General features: G+C 43.2%; 1 protein-coding gene across 2 annotated transcripts in view; it reads left to right on the forward strand.

Moving 5' to 3' along the window:
- Nucleotides 1-527: 527 nt before the first annotated feature.
- Nucleotides 528-20,396, forward strand: part of lrp8 (low density lipoprotein receptor-related protein 8, apolipoprotein e receptor) — a gene marked incomplete at its 3' end in the record, with an annotated part of 245,237 nt that continues 225,368 nt past the window's right edge. For both annotated transcript variants that reach the window (XM_080430722.1, XM_080430721.1), the window contains exons 1-2: nt 528-636; nt 1,912-2,037. In XM_080430722.1, coding sequence (XP_080286848.1) covers nt 570-636; nt 1,912-2,037 — 193 coding nt within the window. In that variant the 5' untranslated portion in view covers nt 528-569. The remainder of the gene's footprint in view (nt 637-1,911; nt 2,038-20,396) is intronic.

Raw genomic sequence — 20,396 nt, forward strand, 5'->3', positions numbered from 1 at the left:
TCTCCCCCCTCCTCTCTCCCCCCTCTCTTCCCCCCCCTCTCTTCCCCCCCCTCTCTCCCCCCTCTCTTCCCCCCCCTCTCTTCCCCCCCCTCTCTCCCCTCTCTTCCCCCCCCTCTCTCTCGCTCTCTTCCCCCCTCTCTCTCTCCCCCCCCCCTCTCTCCCCCCCCTCTCTCTCTCCCCCCCCTCTCTCTCTCTCCCCCCCCCTCTCTCTCTCCCCCCCCTCTCTCTCTCTCCCCCCCCTCTCTCTCTCTCTCCCCCCTCTCTCTCTCTCCCCCCCTCTCTCTCTCTCTCCCCCCCCCCCCCTCTCTCTCTCTCTCTCTCTCTCTCTCTCTCTCTCTCTCTATGTGGTTTCACTACTACATTGCCAGAGGCACAGTCCCGCCCATAAGCGCGTCACTGATTCAAACAGCAGCCGAGGCACACAGACAGAACAGGGATAACAGAACACAGCCAGCGCACCGACTCGCTCTAAGAGACAGATAGACGGGGCTTTGGAGAAACGCGTTACCCGGCGGCTGCGTTCAATTATTATTTCATGACCACACTATCAACACCCACTGGATCTAAAGATGTGGACGGGAGTCGGAAAGCTAATGTTGCTCAATTTGCTGCTAATAGAGCTTAATACCGCAAAAGGTAAGACACTTGTCTCTTTACGAGTAGACATTAATCAGTGAGGTGGAGGATGGTTAGTGCGTTGCATCACGAAGATGAGGAAACATAATAGCGAAGACAAATGTATTTTGTCATTAATAGCTTCAGCATTGTGCCAATAGGTTACAGTTACACACGGAACCACAGCTCTCACCTCGACCGCTACTTTGTATCGGAGTCGGACAATGGGTCCTATATTGACATAGTAATGGAAATACGCGTAAACCGTTTATGGCCAACGTGCATGAATTGCGGACATGAAGGTTGATTGATCAGCTTTGTCATTAATAAGTGTTTGTAGATATTGTTGTAGTACAGACTAGTGTTGGGTCATTTTTATTCTGGTACATTTTCCACAAAAATGATTCAGAGTGCTGGAGTCCCAGCCATGAGAGCCTCTGCATGCTGTAAACATTGGAACACTGGAGGTGTTACTATTATTGACACGTTCAAAGACAAAGCATGTCAACATGCAGTAGTGTTAAGTAACTAAGTACATTTACTCAAGTACTGTACTTAAGTACAATTTTGAGGTATTTGTTTTACTTTGCTGGAGTATTTCCAAATTTCAGTACTTTTACCTTTTACTTCTACTCCACTAGGCAAATATTGTAGGCTACTTTTACTCCACTACTATTATTTAAACTAGTTACTTTGTAGATTTTGATTGTTATTACAAAACCACATACATTTCGGCCATTTGAAAATAGCAGATCTACAAGCTCACAATGTGTCTGATGCAACACATTGTGAGCTTGTAGATCTGCTATTTTCAAAATATGTGTATACATGTTATACATTTGAAAACTTGTGAAATGGGACATTCTGCAAAACGAGTATTTTACTTTTGTACTTTAAGTATATTTTGATACCAATACTTTTGTACTTTTACTCAAGTAAATTTTGAATTCCCCACTTTTACTTGTAAAGTATTTGTACATTGCATAATTGATAAAACATTTGAGTACTTTTTCCACCACTGCTATTGACACATTCAAAGACAAGACAAAGCATGTCACAATGTAACAAGAGTGACAGTTTGTTTGATTGCCACCTAGAATATTTTCTATATTTAATTGTTAATAATAGCCCTTAAAATATACATAACACACATCCATGTTTTACACATCATTTACACTGAACATGCTGCATGTATACCATTAATAATCGGTTGTTGACGCATTGACGCAACCACTTGCTATACTTGGCCTAAAATATGGCTATTAAATTAATTTGTACTTTTCCATAACCATGCAGGGACCCATACGGAATCGCAGTGTGAAACAGGTCAGTTTCAGTGCAAGAACGGACGGTGCATCCCGAGCCTTTGGAGATGCGACGACGACGAGGATTGCTCTGATAACAGCGATGAGGAGAACTGTCGTAAGTAAAGTAGCCTAGAAAGCATCTGTCACAACGACAGAGATCATATCATCACTTTGATCACCACCACGGAACCAGGGACAGACAGACACTGATCTAGGATCAGTAGTCAGGTCACATGGCTTGAAGAATGTCCACTAATTGTACATAAACTGTCACTATGCATCCGCTTTCATGGCTTCTGTTTCCCTTTAGCTGCCTGCAGTGCTGACAATGACACCTTTGTTACTGTTGTATAATGTTAATGGTTTGTTGTTGGTTAATTTTGACTAATTTTCCAATTAGGCCATGTTGCCTTATGATGTTTTCAACATCTCATGGCCTAGAGGGGATTCATGAATGCCTTCTTTGTATTCTGAAATAAGCTTATTGAATTGTGGGGCTGTGAATTTCATGGTGGTACTGTGGGATATTGCATAAACTGGTGAATGTACTGTAGGTCTGCTGTGGGTTTTGTTTGTTGTTGGTATTTAGTTGTGTTGATCTGCCCCTTTGTTCATAAAGTTGATCCTGCTTGGTGTGAGTTTAGCCATGTGTCTTTCTGTCTGATATTATAGTGCCGGCAGAATAATTCCATTTAGTCTCCATGTAGGCAAAAGACCAGTATTCTTCATCTGGATTGCTTCTGAATCAATTTGATCCACTTAATTGCATGGGAATATGAACAACCACCACAAGCAATGATCACGTATGAATTTGTCATGGTGCTAATTGCATGAATGGTTTTATTAGCAGTCAATTGATTAGGCACCAGTGTACGCTGTGAAATACCCGGTGTTCGTTTAACCCTGACAGTGGAACCAAATGGACCTGTGGTTCCATTTGTACACTGACAGAGTTAAACGAACACAGAGTATTTCACTGTGTGGGCACCAGTGTGCTAAAGCTTCCTCTCTCACCACAGAGTCAGTCCCATGGGTATCTAGGAAGGTCCCTGGGTGGCTTTCCGTGACATTTACAAGGTTGTCTCATTGACTTGCCAGGCAGATTGGGTTATTGGACGTTTAGTAGCGATACTTGATGGGAGCGCAAGTGGTTTCTAATGAGCTGTTAATCCCCGTGTAGCAAATAATTCACTGTATAAATGTAGCCTTTCCGGCCTGATGGGCGAGGGGAGTTTAGTGTCTGTTTTGTAAACAGAATTGTAATCCTGCACTTTCACCTTGAGACGGCTGCACTTTCACCTTGAGACGGCCACCTGACAGTGTGATTTTTAACTAGACTTTTAGTTTTGTCAGATATACTCTACTCTCCATTCTCGTTCCCTGAATAGAAGAACTTTGAGTGGTTTATGGTCTCCTGTCGGGTTCTTCTTGACTTTTGCACACACACTGTACCTCAGCCTGTCTCTCCCCTTCTCTCTCAAATCTCAGTTTTCTCCGTCGTGCCCTCTTGTTCACCCCATCATGCAATAACTTTTCTTTCTTGTGCTCCCTACGACTGTACTTTTTCCCCTGTCTCTCCCAGCAACTGTTCCTTCCTTCGGCACTCTCTCCCTTTTCTCCCTGCCTTTCTAAGTTTCTCTCAATCCCCATCTCTCTCCATAAATACTTTCACTCTTAACCTGGCGTCCTTATGTTGGGCATGTTACCATAGGCTGCTATTATTTGTTGTTGTTGAAAATAGCAAAAAATATCATAAACGAGCTGGCCAGTGTGGACAATCGAGATGACTGGAGACGCCGATGCACGTCTCGTCTGAGGATGACGTAGAGAGAAAAATAACAGGTCTACAAGCTCACATTGTTGCTTGCAGATCTGTTTTCAATATTTTTGTACGACACATATAAAAACAGGGTTTAAGTGTCTTCAGCCTTCGGCCTGTGCTGTGAAGTTGGGTAGGTTGTTTTATATAAGCCTCCCAGGGATCTCCTTTATGCCTGGCATTGTGGCCACCACTAGAAGAAGAAAAAAACGACCCGTGTGCACTATAGCAGAGCGAGTGCCAAGGAGGCTGTGCCCACTCTCCTTACGCCCACAAAGGCCATCAGCTGACAGGTTGGTTGGATGGAGATAACTCCAACAGCGTGACTCCTCCTGGTTGTCGGAGGGATGCCCACCGCGTTGGCAGCACGCCAGCCCTTGGAGGCAGATGCCAGCACTGCCACCATGCCCCCCTACCCTACCCCACCACATACTCTTCACTGAAGTCCCGCATTACCAGCAGAGCTCAACAGGAGGGGGTGGAGAGAGAAATGAGCCGGATTTTCGTTGAGCGGAACAGGATGGTGTAGAGCAGCGATGGTGATGAGAGGAGTGGGACGGGGGTGGAGAAAGGGGGGGGGGGGAGTGCAATGAAATGAAAATGCCTCGAAGCTGGAGGAGGTGATGGTGGGAGGGAGGAAGACGAGTCTCAGTGTGAGAGTTATGAAAAAGTGCCAGTCAAGAAAGGGATTGGGTGGAGAATCGTAACGAGATGAGGAGGGGAGATGATATTAGACCAGGCGGTGGGGAGGACCGTACTTCAATAACCCAAATCGCTGCCGTGAAAGACAACACAATGCAATGCAACTCACATAAATGCAGTGCACTGAAAGGCGCAACTCGCTGCACAATGCGCACACACCAGGAATCTACACAGTGTAGCTTGACACAACCCCACGTGAACAAACAAACCAGTGTGACACGTCAGTGATTTATTTCAAATGATTGTTGACTGCTCTCACTCTGTCATACTTTATCGCTTACACCACTCCATTCAGCTGTACCTCTACACACACACACACACACACACACACACACACACACACACACACACACACACACACACACACACACACACACACACACACACACACACACACAGATGTGGTCTGATTCAGTCAGGCAGTATACCACTTTGTGAGTGTGTATGTGTGTGCACGTACTGTGGCTGCACTGTCTATACCACTGCTTGTCCCCTCAATTGGGAACACACACACACACACACACACACACACACACACACACACACACACACACACACAAGGATTACCCCTGTAGTGTCCTCCGTTCAGCAGCAGTATTAAGTCTTGGTAGATTGGGTCGTCTTTTATGCCTGGTCTCTCCTCCTCTCCTTCATTCTCGTCTCCTCCTCTCCTCCTTCACTCCTCCTCCTCCTCCTCCTCTTTCTGCGTTCATTCACAACGAGCCTCGGGGGGGATTCCACGCCTGTTGCCCAGGGAGACGAGCGGAGTGGGGGTACATCAGCTGGCGCGTGCGCGTGTAGAGAACACAGAGGACACCTGATTTATATTTAGTTTCGTGCTGTTGTCACACATCGAAAATAGCCATTTCTACAAGCTCACAACGCGCCGCAAGCTTGTAGATTGGCTATTTCCATGTGCAACCAAGTACAAACCAGGCATTCCGTATGCAGATATATACGACACACACCTCGCATGTGCGTGAGGCAACACTACAGTACAGTACAGTACACCTCTCTGCATGTCCGCCGCTGACCTATTTCTCCAATCGATCGCAGAAATAAAATAAACAAGGAAGGCTGTATCATTTTTTCCAGTGCATCTGAGTGGATTTAATGATTCCTAATCCATAGTGCACAATCAGCTCATATCTGAACCTCATCTGTGTCTTGTTACTGTGAAATCCTTCTTCCCCTACTTTACGTGTGTGTGTGTGTGCGTGTGTGTGTGTGTGTGTGTGTGTGTGTGTGTGTGTGTGTGTGTGTGTGTGTGTGTGTGTGTGTGTGTGTGTGTGTGTGTGTGTGTGTGTGTGTGTGTGTGTGTGTGTGTGTGTGTGTGTGTGTGTGTGTGTGTGTGTGTGTGTGTGTGTGTGTGTGTGTGTGTGTGTGCGTCAGCAGGACAATGAGACTTAAGCAGTTCTTAGAAGGAGAGCGTCTCCTCTGCAGTCTGACAACAACATCCTATAGAGGACACATCACAACACATTTCACGGCCCCTGCTCCATCTGTGTGTCTCAAGCTATAGCTAGCTAGCGTCTCTTGAACACACGTGCACGAACGCACGCGTGCACACACACACACACACACACACACACACACACACACACACACACACACACACATAAATTTCACACAGACCACTGTAATGAGAGGAGGCAGGGAGGCGCTCCAGGCATTGTACTGATAGGCTCACAGAAACACGTTATGGTCACCTGCTCTCACACACACACACACACACACACTCACACTCACACTCACACTCACTTTTAAGTTGCACATCCGGGGTCAGGCTTGTAATGGGAGCCTGGGGTCATGGGGGTCCAGCGCCTTAATCAATCTCACACACACACACACACACACACACACACACACACACACACACACACACACACACACACACACTTAAACAAGCAGTTGCAGTTAGGATCCTGTGGCACCACTCACATAGATTAAAATGAAGTGCGTGCGCGCACACACACACACTCGCACAAACCTGCTCCGAGGGTCAGAGCTGACACAGGTCCTCTGTGTACTTTGCGGTGTAAACATCCTGCTGATACAGAGGTTTTGACTTATGTGGCTGAGTGTGAGAGAGATGGAGAAATGAAATGCACATGGTTTCTGTGAAGGTACTGTATGTTTTATGTTCTGCTCCTCCTGTTTCCCACAACACACAAGCACTGCCATACTCAGACACACAACCTTATATGTGTGTGTGTGTGTGTGTGTGTGTACAGCAGGTGCACTTGGTTAGTGTGCCTCCTAGGGCTGGGCAATGTATCAATATTATATTGATATTGTGATGAGACTAGATATAGACTGGGATTTTGGATATTGCATTCGTAATATGAATAACGAATAAGGGTTGTCTTATTTTATATTCATTCTCTCTAAAATATAGCAAAAATAGCTAACCTACAAGCTCACAACATGTTGAAATGTGACACATGATTTTGTAGATTTGTTATTTTAGAGATGCGATACGATATTATCGTCACACTGCACAAAGCAAGAGAGGTAGTTTGAGTGTATGTACTGTATGTGTAAACACGAGGATTCTTGTCCTTGTGAGCCTGTGCCACACGATTAGCTAAATTAAACAAAAATAAACAGAGTGTGCCTCACAGGGAGCACGCTAACCTCACAGGTGATGTGTGCCAGGAAGCTGTATCACGTTGTACCAGCTAACAATAGTTAGCTGTTGTGGGCTGAATAGGTGCAAGACGGAGGGTGTTAGGTTTAGCGCAAAGCAACGGTGTGGTAATTTTAGCTGAGGTCAGTTCTAGCCACAGGCTCAATCACACACTCACTCGCTTCCTGCCTCCCACTCTCCCTCTTTTTCTGTCTCTCCATCTCCCCCACCCCCACACACACACACACACACACACTCTCCTGTTTGGTGTCTCACGCACTTTGTCTGTCTCCTGTCATCGTTGTTTCTTATTCCCATCCTTGTCTTTTGTTGTACATTTTTGTCATCAATCTTTTGCTATGTCACTATCAGCCTCTGGCTTCCTCCCTCCCTAACACCTGCATCTGCACTCTCTCTCTCTCACTCTCTCACTCTCTCTCTCACTCTTTACTCTCTCCCTCTGTGCCGCTAGGACGATTTGGAGCAATGTCCTTGTATTGACATCATGGAGTGGGTTTTGCAGGAGGCTGCAACTGTGCTGTGTGCACGCGAGTGTGTGTGCGTGCGTGCGGGTGGGGAGACAGAGATGGAGAGGCACTGTCCATCTGCATACTTCTAATCCAATTAGAGTGTGTCAGACAGTTGGTGAGACTGCATAGTGAGGTGTGTGTGTGTGTGTGTGTGTGTGTGTGTGTGTGTGTGTGAGTGAGTGAATGAATCTGTACATCTGCCTGACAACTCAGGATAAGATCATTTCTTTGTTTGAGGATCACCTTTCTACATTTCAAGATGGACCAAAAAGAAAACAAATTTCAATCTCTCCCAGTCTCTATTTGTCTCTCTGTCCCTTCGCACCCTCATAAAATGCTTACAAATACAACAACAAAATCATAAAGACAGAGCCCACCGGCTGAGTCAGAGAATAGAGAGAGAGAGACAGAGAGAACAAGAGGTTTCAGTGCCTGCAGCAACGCATGTTTTAAGGAGCAGAGGGTGTGAAGCTGCTCTCTTTCACCTGTGGAGTAATGAGTTTGACCCAACAACACCAAGAGCAGACGGTTTGTTTGATGCTGGTCCGAAACACAGTCGGTACAGAACAAGAACTGTGTGGATATTATTCTTCTGCTGCTAAAGACAAGAGGGAGACCATAATGTTTGTTCCCTCGTGTCACATATAGTCCCTTTCCCACTGGACAAAATGCCCATTAACCGGCTATCCGGCTTTTCTCTGTAGTGGGAAAGGGTACTATCGGTTCCATTCATTCCTGGGACTAATGACTTTGCAGTGGTCACAGCCTTTTCCAGTGCGGTGCTATGACGTGTGTTGAAGTTCCGGATGTGGTGTGTAAATAGACAGTAACAACAGCCTACGGTGACTTTGAGCTTTATGCACTACCGTACAAGATGCAACATGGTATCTTTTTCACTGGCCTCCATGCTGATTTGTCTGGAAACACGGGCAGGCAAGCCATGACGTCTCGAACCACAACGTCAAATTTGACACACCAGAAAAAACAGAAAGGCGTGCTCGTCTAGTTTTCTGGAAGTGGTAAAGGAGTCAATCACCTATTTGTTGGCGATTTGTCTCTGTTTGTGCTGTCTTGCTGTATTTCTCTTGGACAATATATCCCATCGCTTTCTTTCTTGTCTTTATCCCTCCTCTTGATTCTCCTCTTGGTCTCTCCATCCCCTATGATGAAAGGCGGTGCGGAGGAGTATTAGGTCTGTCGTCTCTGGAGATTACCTGGTTTTGTTTACTGGTCATGGAGGCTCTGTGTCCCGATGTCACCACTCTGCTGCAAAGTCACTTACTGTTCAAAGTCAAACTCTTAACATTTACAATCCCATTTCCCCAGAGTGTACGTGTTTGTGCAAAAGCAGCCCTGGGTGTTTGCCCTCGCAGGCAAGCGTTTGTCTTTGAGCGTGTTTGCCTGTGTGTTTGTGTGCACCTCTGTGTGGATCTGTGAGTTCCTTTTTTGAGCTTGTGTTGTTGTTGTGTTTCGTCATACTTTTATCCCCCCCTTCTATGTCTGACTGGGTATCGTAGCGTTAATCCCCTGCCAAGATTAGCCGAGCATCTTCATGTGCCTCCATATTCTCTGTAATCCTGTTTTTCACCCCGTGCTCTCTCGCTCCATAGGCGCGGGGGAGTGGGGGGCACAAGACGACGACTAAGCACCTTGATGAATAAAACATGGATGCTAATACCTGTCGCCTGGGCTGACATGGAGATATAACCCTCAAGTCTTCGCGCGTGTCAAAAAGTTTGGGCGTAAAGTTTCTGGCGCAGAAGTCGTAAAGTCCCAGGAGAAAGACATTTTACTTCCAGCTGACTCGTTCTCTCGTTGATTGCACTCTCTCTTCTACAGTATATACATTTGTCTCCTCGCCAATTTAGCTTCATTCTGTTATTGTCTCTCTTTGCAGTTCTCTCTTACTTCTATAGTAAGTTCTACTTATCTGTGTGAGCTGTGACGGATAGCTGCGGCTTTTTGTACATTTTTCTATCCAACTCTGCCATGTCTCGTCGTCTCTCTTGTCTTGTCACATCAAGCAGGTAGTTTCTCCATTGACCGTGATGGCGAGGCAGAAAACTTGGTGATAAGTTCGCCCCAAAGTTAGAGTAGTTAAAGTTAGATAAAAATATCACTGTCACGACACCCAGATAGGTGTATATTTGTGTTTGTGTGGCTGTGTGTGTATACATATCGCTTCATTCGCTTGTGTGTGTACTGTGCATGCATTGTCAGAAGGGTGAAAGTAGGTTTTCCTTGCCGAGGGAAAGCAGACAGAGAAGAGAGAGAGCCTTTGAAGACGCTTCTATCTTTATTCAGATCTCATCCTTGGAGGTCTGCACTGCCAGTGAGTGAATGGTTTTACTGATATAGACTGGAAATAGCTAGTTTTAAGGCTAAAATTCACCCTTTGCAAAGGATGGACCCAGAAGAGCAGAAGATGAAATCTGTCTAAAATGTGAGCATCAAAACGTGTCTCTGTCCTCATCAGAGCACTGCCTTTTTCATTTGTGCTTTTTTTTTGTTGTGACATTAGTGACAGTGAGAGAAAGAGATGGGATGACATGCAGCAAAGAACATTGGGTTCGATATCACCCTGGGCCAGCTGTGGGAAAGATGTGGTATATGCGGTCTCATGTGGATTGCCTCACAGAACTGCTTCTTGATACTGTATGTTTTAGTTCCTCCATTTGTTGTTGCATTAATTTCTCACTTGTGTTTGTTTAAACCCATTTAGTTTTTTGTTTTAATTTAATCCCCTTTTTTTGTGCCCTTCCTGTTGCCCTCTTTCCCGCTCTCATTCTTTTACTCTCTCTGTTTTCCCCTCACCCCTTCAATCACACCCCTGTTTTGTTTTGCATGAAGTCTTTTATGTACGTTGCACAGTGTACTTACTATCTCCCTCACACACTCCCACACTGGCTCCTAAGCTTCGTAGCGGTTCCTTTACCTTGAGGGATTTTCACTTGTCATCCATGAATACGAGAAAATAAAAAGATTTACTGTTTGCTGCTCTTTGACAATGTTTCACCCGGGTATATTTATCAGAGAATGAGTGGTGTGACACACACACACACACGCACACGCACACGCACACACGCACACACACACACACACGCACACTCCTAAACACAACGGTGAACACACGTTGCTGCACGTTGATACAGTACATTTGTTTGTCACATAGTGTCCTAGTCAGTATGCCAACAGAAGAGGACGTAGAGAGAGAGACACACACACGCACACACACACACACACACACACACACACACACACACACACACACACACACACACACACACACACACACACACACACACACACACACACACACACACAATCACTGTTACAGCACATTTTCCTCCTCTCCTGAATAAACCCCCAGAAGTTTTGCTAAAGAAAAATAGAGCCTTATTTCTTTCTTTCAAACAGGCTCATACAATATGTACTCAGGAAATGATTTGAAGTGTGTTGAAGTGCTTTGCAGTCGCTAGAGCTGTATCCAGACTCTCATTAGAGTCATTGATGCACCTACTGTACTGCAGCTATTCTTGCAGACTGTAAGTTAATTTTGAAGGAGTCATGCCATGCATACTCAAGACGGGGGAGAGTGGAAGAAAATGTGTAGAGAGACATGATTCTGTTTGACAGTAACGCAGGAGAGAGAGAGACTAGGTCCCCATGAGGATGTTTTTCATCAGATTAGATCTCTCCTCTCCTCTCCTTGTGCCTCAATTTGATCCCTTGTGAAGGTCTCCGGCTCTTCTGTATTCTCCTTCTGTTTCCGGCGGTCTGTTGTCCATGTGTTTATCCTTTTTAGGACTCTCCCCCTCTCTGCCCCCACCCGTCTTCTTTATGTGTCATCGGAAGCAGTGCTTGAATGTTTGGAAGCAGGGTGACACCTTCTCAATGGGGCCTTAGAGGCCCCCTGACACACACACACACACACACACACACACACACACACACACACACACACACTCTCACTCTCTGCATCACCGCAAACACAATGAGATTCATTGAGAACATGCAGTATGTTTGTGTGGATGGGAGTCCATCCACATGGTGTTGACAGTTAAATTATAACCTCTAATCTAGAGCCTGACTGCATATCAGTTTGGTCAATAATATATCAGTCATTATTTTACTTTTTTGATGGTATTTTTATCTGTATCTGCAATTATGCAGCTGCTGTGTCCCTATTTTGGGCATGCCATAATAAGCAAATGTTTAATTATTGTTATTACTAGCCAATCCACAAACTCACAATGCGTCGCAACGCGGCGTGTTGTGACCTTGTCAATCGGCTTGTCGGTTGGCTTAAGTGGTTAAATAAAATAGACAGATTATGTATATTACATTCTTTCTTGTGTGCTTGCTCATTATGTAAGTGAAATGTTATTTTGATGTTGTTTTATATTTTTATATACTTCATTTAAAAAAAATGTATGTATCAAAGTTATTTGTGTTTATTTTTGTTTGTTTATACGTAAAATTTTCTCAAATAGAAACTGTACTTCTAAGTACTTCTTACACAAGTACTTACACAAAATATCGGTCAAAACATTGGTGGGCTAGGACTCTAAAATTGGGCTCCGCATTCGACCCAAAAATCTGGCATCAGTCAGGCTCTAGAACCATCCACGTTATTGTGTTCTGCAGGCCTGTAAAAATCCACCTGGATTTTTTATTGCTGACATACACATTTTACATTGCCGTGCCTGTACATTACAGATGTGTGTTAGTATGTTGTTTCCATAGCGATTGGTACAGTATGACTTGTGGCCTATTTAATGTTGTTGATGTTCCTGTGTGTTTATGCTGGGGAGTATAGTCTGAGGTTGATTACGATTTAATTAAGCATTTTACACTTGAGCCTTAAGGCCAACTTGGGAGCTACGCTGTCAACGTTTGTGATGCTTCGCTTACTTAATACTTAATGACTGGATTGAGGTCACTATTCGAGAAAAATAAATCCATAAGATGCTGCATGTGATTAGGAGTGCATGTTTTTTTAGGATGGTGTCTTAACTGTTTTCCCTTGACACCTGTGGTGTCTTAATTCCTGTATTGGTTGAGAACTGCACGGCATTGCTGCTGCCAATTCCAGAAGAAGATCTAAAGTACTAATCCTTTCGTTTCTGAGACTATAGAGCACCGAAGTCTGACGTAATTTACGCATCCTACCTGGGTCACGTTCCCCCCCCCCCATTCTGAATTCCTATAGACGTGTTTAATATCGCGGCATATAAGAATTGTGTTCCAAAAATAAACAAATGAGCCCGGCGGCTTGTATGAAGCATCAACTGGTGGTGAGAAATCGCTAAAACCACACCAAATTAATTGAAATCTTCGCCAGAAACAGACTGTATCAAATATGAGTGACTGACTATCGTCGACACAGAGCCACCTCCTTGACAATAGCGTCGGGACAATTTCTTCGATTCTAAGATGACCCAATGTTATTTTCCATAGAGAAAAACTTCCGTGACCCAGGGGATGAGCGAGTGACGTCAGGACTTCGGTAGTCCAGCATTTAATTGGCCCCAAGACACAGAATCTAGCCCAAAAAATGAAACCCAAGAGAACCATATGGCATGTTGAGTAATGAGTAGTGATGATGTACAGGTACTCTTATAGAAAGCACAGCTGTGAGTGTCTGTGCCTTTGATGCCCATGAGTTCCCACTTTGAGGTGTCAAACTGCGCACAGGTGCACCCACTACTACTGAATCCTTACAACTCTATAAATTAACCCATTAAGACCGGGAACGCATCTCTGTCATTTTAGACTTATTTGGCTAATCAAAAATAGCAGATATGCAAGCTCAGTACCACGCTATGAGCTTGTGGGCATTTCTGTTTTAATCGTGAAAATGTGTGCAAATCTTTTAATATATATTTTGTAAAGCGAACATTTGTCAAATATGTTGTTCCAAAGATTTGAGATACAAATGTTCGCTTTAAAAATATATATATATTCAAAGATTTCCACACATTTTAACGATTTTCTTTCAAAAATAGCAGATCTACAAGCTCATAGCCTGGCACTCGGTGACGCGCTATGAGCTTGTATATCTGCTATTTTTGAATAGCCAAAGAAATCTTAAAATGACAAAATAAAGATGCGTTCCCGGTAGGGGTGTGCCGATACACTAATTTCACCAAACGATACGATACGATATTTGGCTCACAACTTCGATACGATTTCGATACGATACGATACGCACTTTTTTTATTATGAAAAATATATGGGGGAGAAAAAAAGCAAATGCAAACAAATAATTCTGTTTTTGCATTATTCAGATATGCGAACTTGTAGCTTTTCAGCTACAATAGCCGTTTTGAATCAAAATAGGGCAATAGTGTGATACCTGACCCGAAAGAAAAACATGTTGTCACCCTTTTCACCTCGGGGCTGTTTGCATGCCTGATTATTATTATTGTAAAAAAAAAAAAAAATATATATATTTTTTTTTTTGAAAACGATATTTTTTTCTCAAAACGATACATATCGTCACGAAAACGTATCGCGATATATCGCGGGACGATATATCGGCACACCCCTAGTTCCCGGTCTTAATGGATTAACAAAAGAGACCATTTAATCCTCTAATTCAAAACCACCCAGATGAAGCTGCTGATGCTAGCGTTCACACACAAAACGACATGCGACAAATCAAAGTTGAGCAGGCCTCTACTTTTTTTCAGTGCAGTGAAGCATCAATCATAACTTTGTGTTTCACCATTTCCATTCCCTTTCTCTCTCTCCCCACAATTCCTGTTCTGCTCCGTAATTGCTGTAAACCAGTTCCCTGTGCTGTTCAACCCAACCCTTTTCATTTACATAGTGACGATATACACTTGAACAGTAGTCTTGCATAGGCAGAGATAGATCTGCGACTACCAAAATACTGTACGTCTAGCGATATCTACATTCAATATAGGGGCTTGAACAGTGGAGAAATCTTCCACTGACAAGTGTACAGTATGCCTACTGCTTTGAAAAACAATCCGGATCTCCTAAAGTTTTTGCATTGGTTCTGCATTACTGTTATCTTTTTTAATCTCTGAATTGTTTCCTCCCAGGTTGAGTTCTATGCAAGATTACTTCGACACCACACTTGACCTTTTGTTGCTTTGTTGTCATAAGTGTGAACGCAGCATGAGAATTTTAGCGTACACTGGGGCTAGGCAGTATATCAATATTATTTTTGTATGAGACTAGATATTGTCTGGAATTCTGTATATGGTAATATTATGAGTGTTTACTGCATTACAGTAAAGTGATATTTTTTATGAACGACCGTTCTAGCTGTTCTATTATTTGCCTTTACCCACTTAGATATTACATAGGCATGACTGATGATCATTTAACCAGTCATAGTCTTAAGTTCCCCACAATATCGTCACAATATATCAATGATTTGATGATAATATTGCACATTACATTCTGTCTAGGTGAGTGTACACACACATACAAGTCTACACAACCACCCATTCACACTTTTCTGTCCAGTTGTTTGCCATGTGGGAAAGGTTCTGTTCACTATAATTGGGTTAGTGGTGTCTTTATCAGAGGAAAGTATTTTTATTGGCTTTAGTTTGCCTGCCATGGTTTCAATTGCAGTATCTGATGTTGCACTTATTAGAGATTGGGGGTTTAAATCTGTCCATTATGTTGGATTAATCTAGAGAGAGAGACAGGGTGAGATGGAGAGAGAGAACATTTGGAAACCAGGGAGAGAATTGGGGAATTATTTTGAGGGACTAAAAGAAAAGTGGCTGCAATTTAGAAAGAATAATATTCTTTCTAGATCTAGTATATTTCACGAAGATAAACTGAAATATAATACCGTAGATGATTAAAAGCACCACAGTAAAACACCACTACTCATAAGAAGAAGGCTTTTGTTAGGATGTGTCTTTTTTTTTATGTAGAAACTGAAATGCGTTGCAACATAAAATAAAACTTGAGATGAGAAAGATAGAAGAAATAAGTAGAACAAAAAGTAACATTTTGTGGTGTGTACAGTTTGTACAGTAACATCATTTCACATCTGGTATTGATAAAAGAGGTGAGTGAGGATGGTGAGATGGTCTAAGAAGGCATCACGGTGTCTTCCAAGGCGGAAACACGCCTCCTTTCTATCAGAGCCTGACCGATGCCAGATATTTGCGTCCGATCCCGATTTTGGACAGTCCTAGACCACCGATGTTTTTCCAATCGATTTGTGTGTGTGTGTGTGTGTGTGCGACCTGTGACAGTAGGCTGCTGTTCCCCTGGATGTTCCCTTGATTCACCGGTGGGGACGTAACCTTGATATAATATTAGCATAATCACATAACACACTCATTATATAGCAATAAGCCCAGCTGAAATACTGGCCCATATAACTTCTGCAAAGTGTTTTCCTGCCTCTGGTGGCATCCCGGATCACCGTGCTTGTTCCTACCCTTTGCCATAACTCCATATACAGTACAAGTTCAAATCCCACTGTAAATGCTGAGTAATTTGGTCATTTTAATGGCCATCTGCCCCCTCCCATCCCATCGTTGGGCTGTGTAGATGAGAACACAGAAATGAATGGAGAAAGAGTCAGTCTCAGATCCTCTACTGTAATTAAGTAGTTTGTAGGTGTTTTTTTTTCTAATTCATCATCCCAGCTTCCTCTGAAACACAGAAATATTGAAAATGTAAAAGTGCCTCCCTGTTGTCAAATGCCAGGAAACGTGTGTGTGAGTGTGTGTGTGTGTGTGTGCGTGTGTGTGCGTGTGCGTGTGTGTACACTTTTCGCAAGCCTCATAGAGTTCCAATTTTTTTCATCTCCGTATAACGTACTCCAAAAAGATTGATCAATCCAAATCAAGAACCATTTGCACCTGTTTGTGAATATCTTTTCTTTTTTTTCACCCTCTAAATGAGAAACTTTTAGTGAAGAAACTTTTAGCTGAAGGCAGGGGGGTGGGGCTTAAGAGCGGCACAGGGGAGAAAGCGCACTGAATTTTAATGATGTTGACTTTTGGACTCGCCTATGGTTGGTAAACAACACCATGTGCAACTAAGTATAAATCAGGTGTAAGTCTTGTGGGGGGTGTAGAGAATGTGAGAGAAAGTGAATGACTATCTGCCAATAGGAATAAGATAAGGAGGGGTGTAGATAGACAAGAAGGACTTAGAATGACAGTGGTCAAGTCATTATATAGACAGAAAAAACAAATATTGAGCCTGGGGATTTCAGACTAAATAAATGCCGTTGCCCTGCATGGGACCCAGGGGGATGGACTCATACAGGTACTCCAATACACTCATCTGGGCCCATTCCAAGCAGACTTGAGGCTTGACTTGCGCTCACCACGTGCAAGACTTGACTTGCATCGTTTCAATCATGCCTTGACATGGTATTTGCATACGTTCAACCATGATTTGACTTTACATTTAACGTCTGATCAAGTCTTACCAGCCAGTTGAAAATATGCAAGTTTCAAGTATTGCCAGTCACAGACGCGTTGCTAGGTCTCTACTAGGTTGGGGGCTTAGCCCCCCAGGCAACGGACACATGCACGCGCGCATGTGCCCCCCTCCCCTGCGCGCGGCCGCGCGTGCGAAAATTTTCTCGGATTTTGGTACTTTTTTTCCTGTTTTTTGTTACTTTATTTCGGTTTTAGGGTTAGGGGTAGGGTTAGGTTAGGGTTATAGATATATACCGTATTTTCCGCACTATAGGCGCACCGTCAGTGTGCCTTATAGTGTGGATGCGCCTTATAATCCGATGTGCCTTATAAATGTATCAATATTGGTTCCCTTGGTTTCCGCACTATAAGCCGCACCGTCAGTGCGCCTTATAGTGCGGATGCGCCTTATAATGCGGTGCGCCCTATATATGAAAATAATACATTTATTGAAGGTGCGCCTTATACTCAGATGCGCCTTATAGTGCGGAAAATACGGTAATTCAAAAAAATTAAAAAAATAAAAAAACTTTTATTGGTGGCTTTGGATAAAACATTGGTGGCTATAGCCACCGAAGCCCCCGCATAACGACGCCCCTGGCCAGTCAGAAGGCTACACCAGGATTCAGTTCCCTCTCTCTCAACCATTAATCATCCAAACGCACACAGTCAATTCCTCGGTGTTAATGAATTTAACCGAGAGTGTACAAATGTTACCAAATGGACCGTTATGGGTCCATTTGGTTACATTTGTACATTCTCGGTTACAAATGGATAACTGAACAATGAGGATTTGACTGTGTACCCGTGCAATATACTAATACAATATAAACTACGCAGTGATCATCCACAATCAATGCTGTCTACACAGCAAAATGTGTGAATTCAGGACCCTGGACAGTGACTCACAAATGAACACAGCACCACAATGCAACAGCACAATCAACTTCACCAGGGCAACTACAAAACAAATCCCTACCATCATTTTTCTAAGGCAGCCAGCATCTACGTATCCTCGTAAGTAATCAAAATACCTGCTGGCTAGGGCTGGGCAATGAAGCAAACATATATATTGAAACTGTTATTTAGAACCAAGGTTAAAAGAATAATAGGTTAAAAGAATATTCGAGAAGCATTCATTTTCTTGTATATATCAACAAATCGAAGTTGTTCATTTATTGTAATCAAGGCAGAAATATAATAATCTTGATATTGATTTGAAGTCACATCGCCTAGCCTTACTGCTGGCAGTGATCTTGACTAAATGTAGCAGAGCTTTGTCTCTTGATGTTGGTGACCTTGATATTGATGATGTCCGGAGTGTGTGACATCTTTTTCGAGTGAGAGAATGCTTTTAGAATGCAAGTCCTGCTGTCAGCATCAAACTCCTGTTTCCTATCTTGATATTGTTCAACTGTGCAGGTTGTAGGTCGTGGCATGGTGAGAATAATCTTTAACAAAGTGGTGTTGGCGAAATGACCTCACTGCAATTGTAAAACATGTCTATATGAGAGTTCCATGGCCCTTCAGTTGTTGTCTTTTGCTTTTTTGATAAAATACAGACAACACATGCTTTCCAACTGCTGTTGGAAAGCACTCATTCATAGAACTCATTCATGACATTTATTATATTATGACATACAAATGCAAATGTAATCAGTTTTTCTTTGATAAGAACAAGATGTATATATGAGAGATAATTGTCTGTTTGGTATGACTATACAGTAGATGTGCAGTGTGGGTTGAAACCTACTGTACGTTTAGTACAAAAATAATGCGCTTGTGTCGTCATTTGCCTTAAGAGCCCACTCACATCACTTAGTCATTGTACAGTGATTTACAGTGATCTTTAATGTATATTGGTGTTCCGAAAGAGAGTCTACACAGTGTTTTAATGTATCCAGATTGGTGTTCCTACAGAGAGTCTACACAGTGGTTTCATGTATCCAGATTGGTGTTCCTACAGAGAGTCTACACAGTGTTTTCATGTATCCAGATTGGTGTTCCTACAGAGAGTCTACACAGTGGTTTCATGTATCCAGATTGGTGTTCCTACAGAGAGTCTACACAGTGGTTTCATGTATCCAGATTGGTGTTCCTACAGAGAGTCTACACAGTGGTTTCATGTATTCAGATTGGTGTTCCTACAGAGAGTCTACACAGTGGTTTCATGTATCCAGATTGGTGTTCCTGTAGAGTCTACACAGTGTTTTAATATATATCCAGATTGGTGTTCCTACAGAGAGTCTACACAGTGTTTTAATATATATCCAGATTGGTGTTCCTGTAGAGTCTACACAGTGTTTTAATATATATATCCAGATTGGTGTTCCTACAGAGAGTCTACACAGTGGTTTCATGTATCCAGATTGGTGTTCCTGTAGAGTCTACACAGTGTTTTAATATATATCCAGATTGGTGTTCCTACAGAGAGTCTACACAGTGGTTTCATGTATCCAGATTGGTGTTCCTGTAGAGTCTGTGTGTTTTAATATATATCCAGATTGGTGTTCCTACAGAGAGTCTACACAGTGGTTTCATGTATCCAGATTGCTGTTCCTACAGAGAGCGTGCAATGACTGTCAATTATAAAGGATTTTGTTCATCCTCTTAATGAAGACTTGGTGCTTGACTTAGATTTGCCTTTATTTATTATTTAGACTTTGTGCCAATTCTGTCAAAAGAAAAGACTGGAGACTCCAATGCAGCTCCGGACTCTAAATGTTGATACATTTCAACATATTTTTTTCATCGTCCCAATATTAGTACCAGATATGTTACTGAGGCTCAGCTAAATCTGTAAGTTACTACTGTACCTAGGGGCCAGAATCTGACCATTGCAGTAGTTTCGCCATGCTGTCCCGTTCCTGTTTTGGAATAGCCTATACTAGCCTACAGTATACTGTGTGTGTGTGTGTGCGTGTGTGTGCATGCATGCCTGCGCGCACCAGTGTGGGCTGTGACCTTGCATCGTACTAATCTATGTCGGGAGATGAGATGTGCTCTAAGCTAGCTATCCCCGGCTAATTGATTCCGATGAACGGCATATTCATACTCCACTTAGTAGATTACACCAAACAGGCAGTGGATGCGGTATGTTGAGGGATTGTGTGCGTGTGTTTGTAGTTTGTCGTTGCAATCTGTGCAGCCAGTTTTTTTTAATGAGATCAATGCTTTCCTCCTACTTCCCCAGATGGTCGTCGCAGTAGAGGGTGTGTGTGTTTGTTTGTTTGTCTGTGTGTGTGTGTGCATGTGCAGTGTTTGTAGGAGAAGGAACAGGGCTATGGGGACCTTAGGCAAATAAATCTTTAATTGAGTGCTTGCTCTCATGTTTTGTTTAATTGCCCCCTGAATCCA

Source organism: Gymnoscopelus braueri, assembly GCF_963280865.1.
Source record: "Gymnoscopelus braueri genome assembly, chromosome: 6".
In the NCBI taxonomy this organism is placed as follows: Eukaryota; Metazoa; Chordata; class Actinopteri; order Myctophiformes; family Myctophidae; genus Gymnoscopelus; species Gymnoscopelus braueri.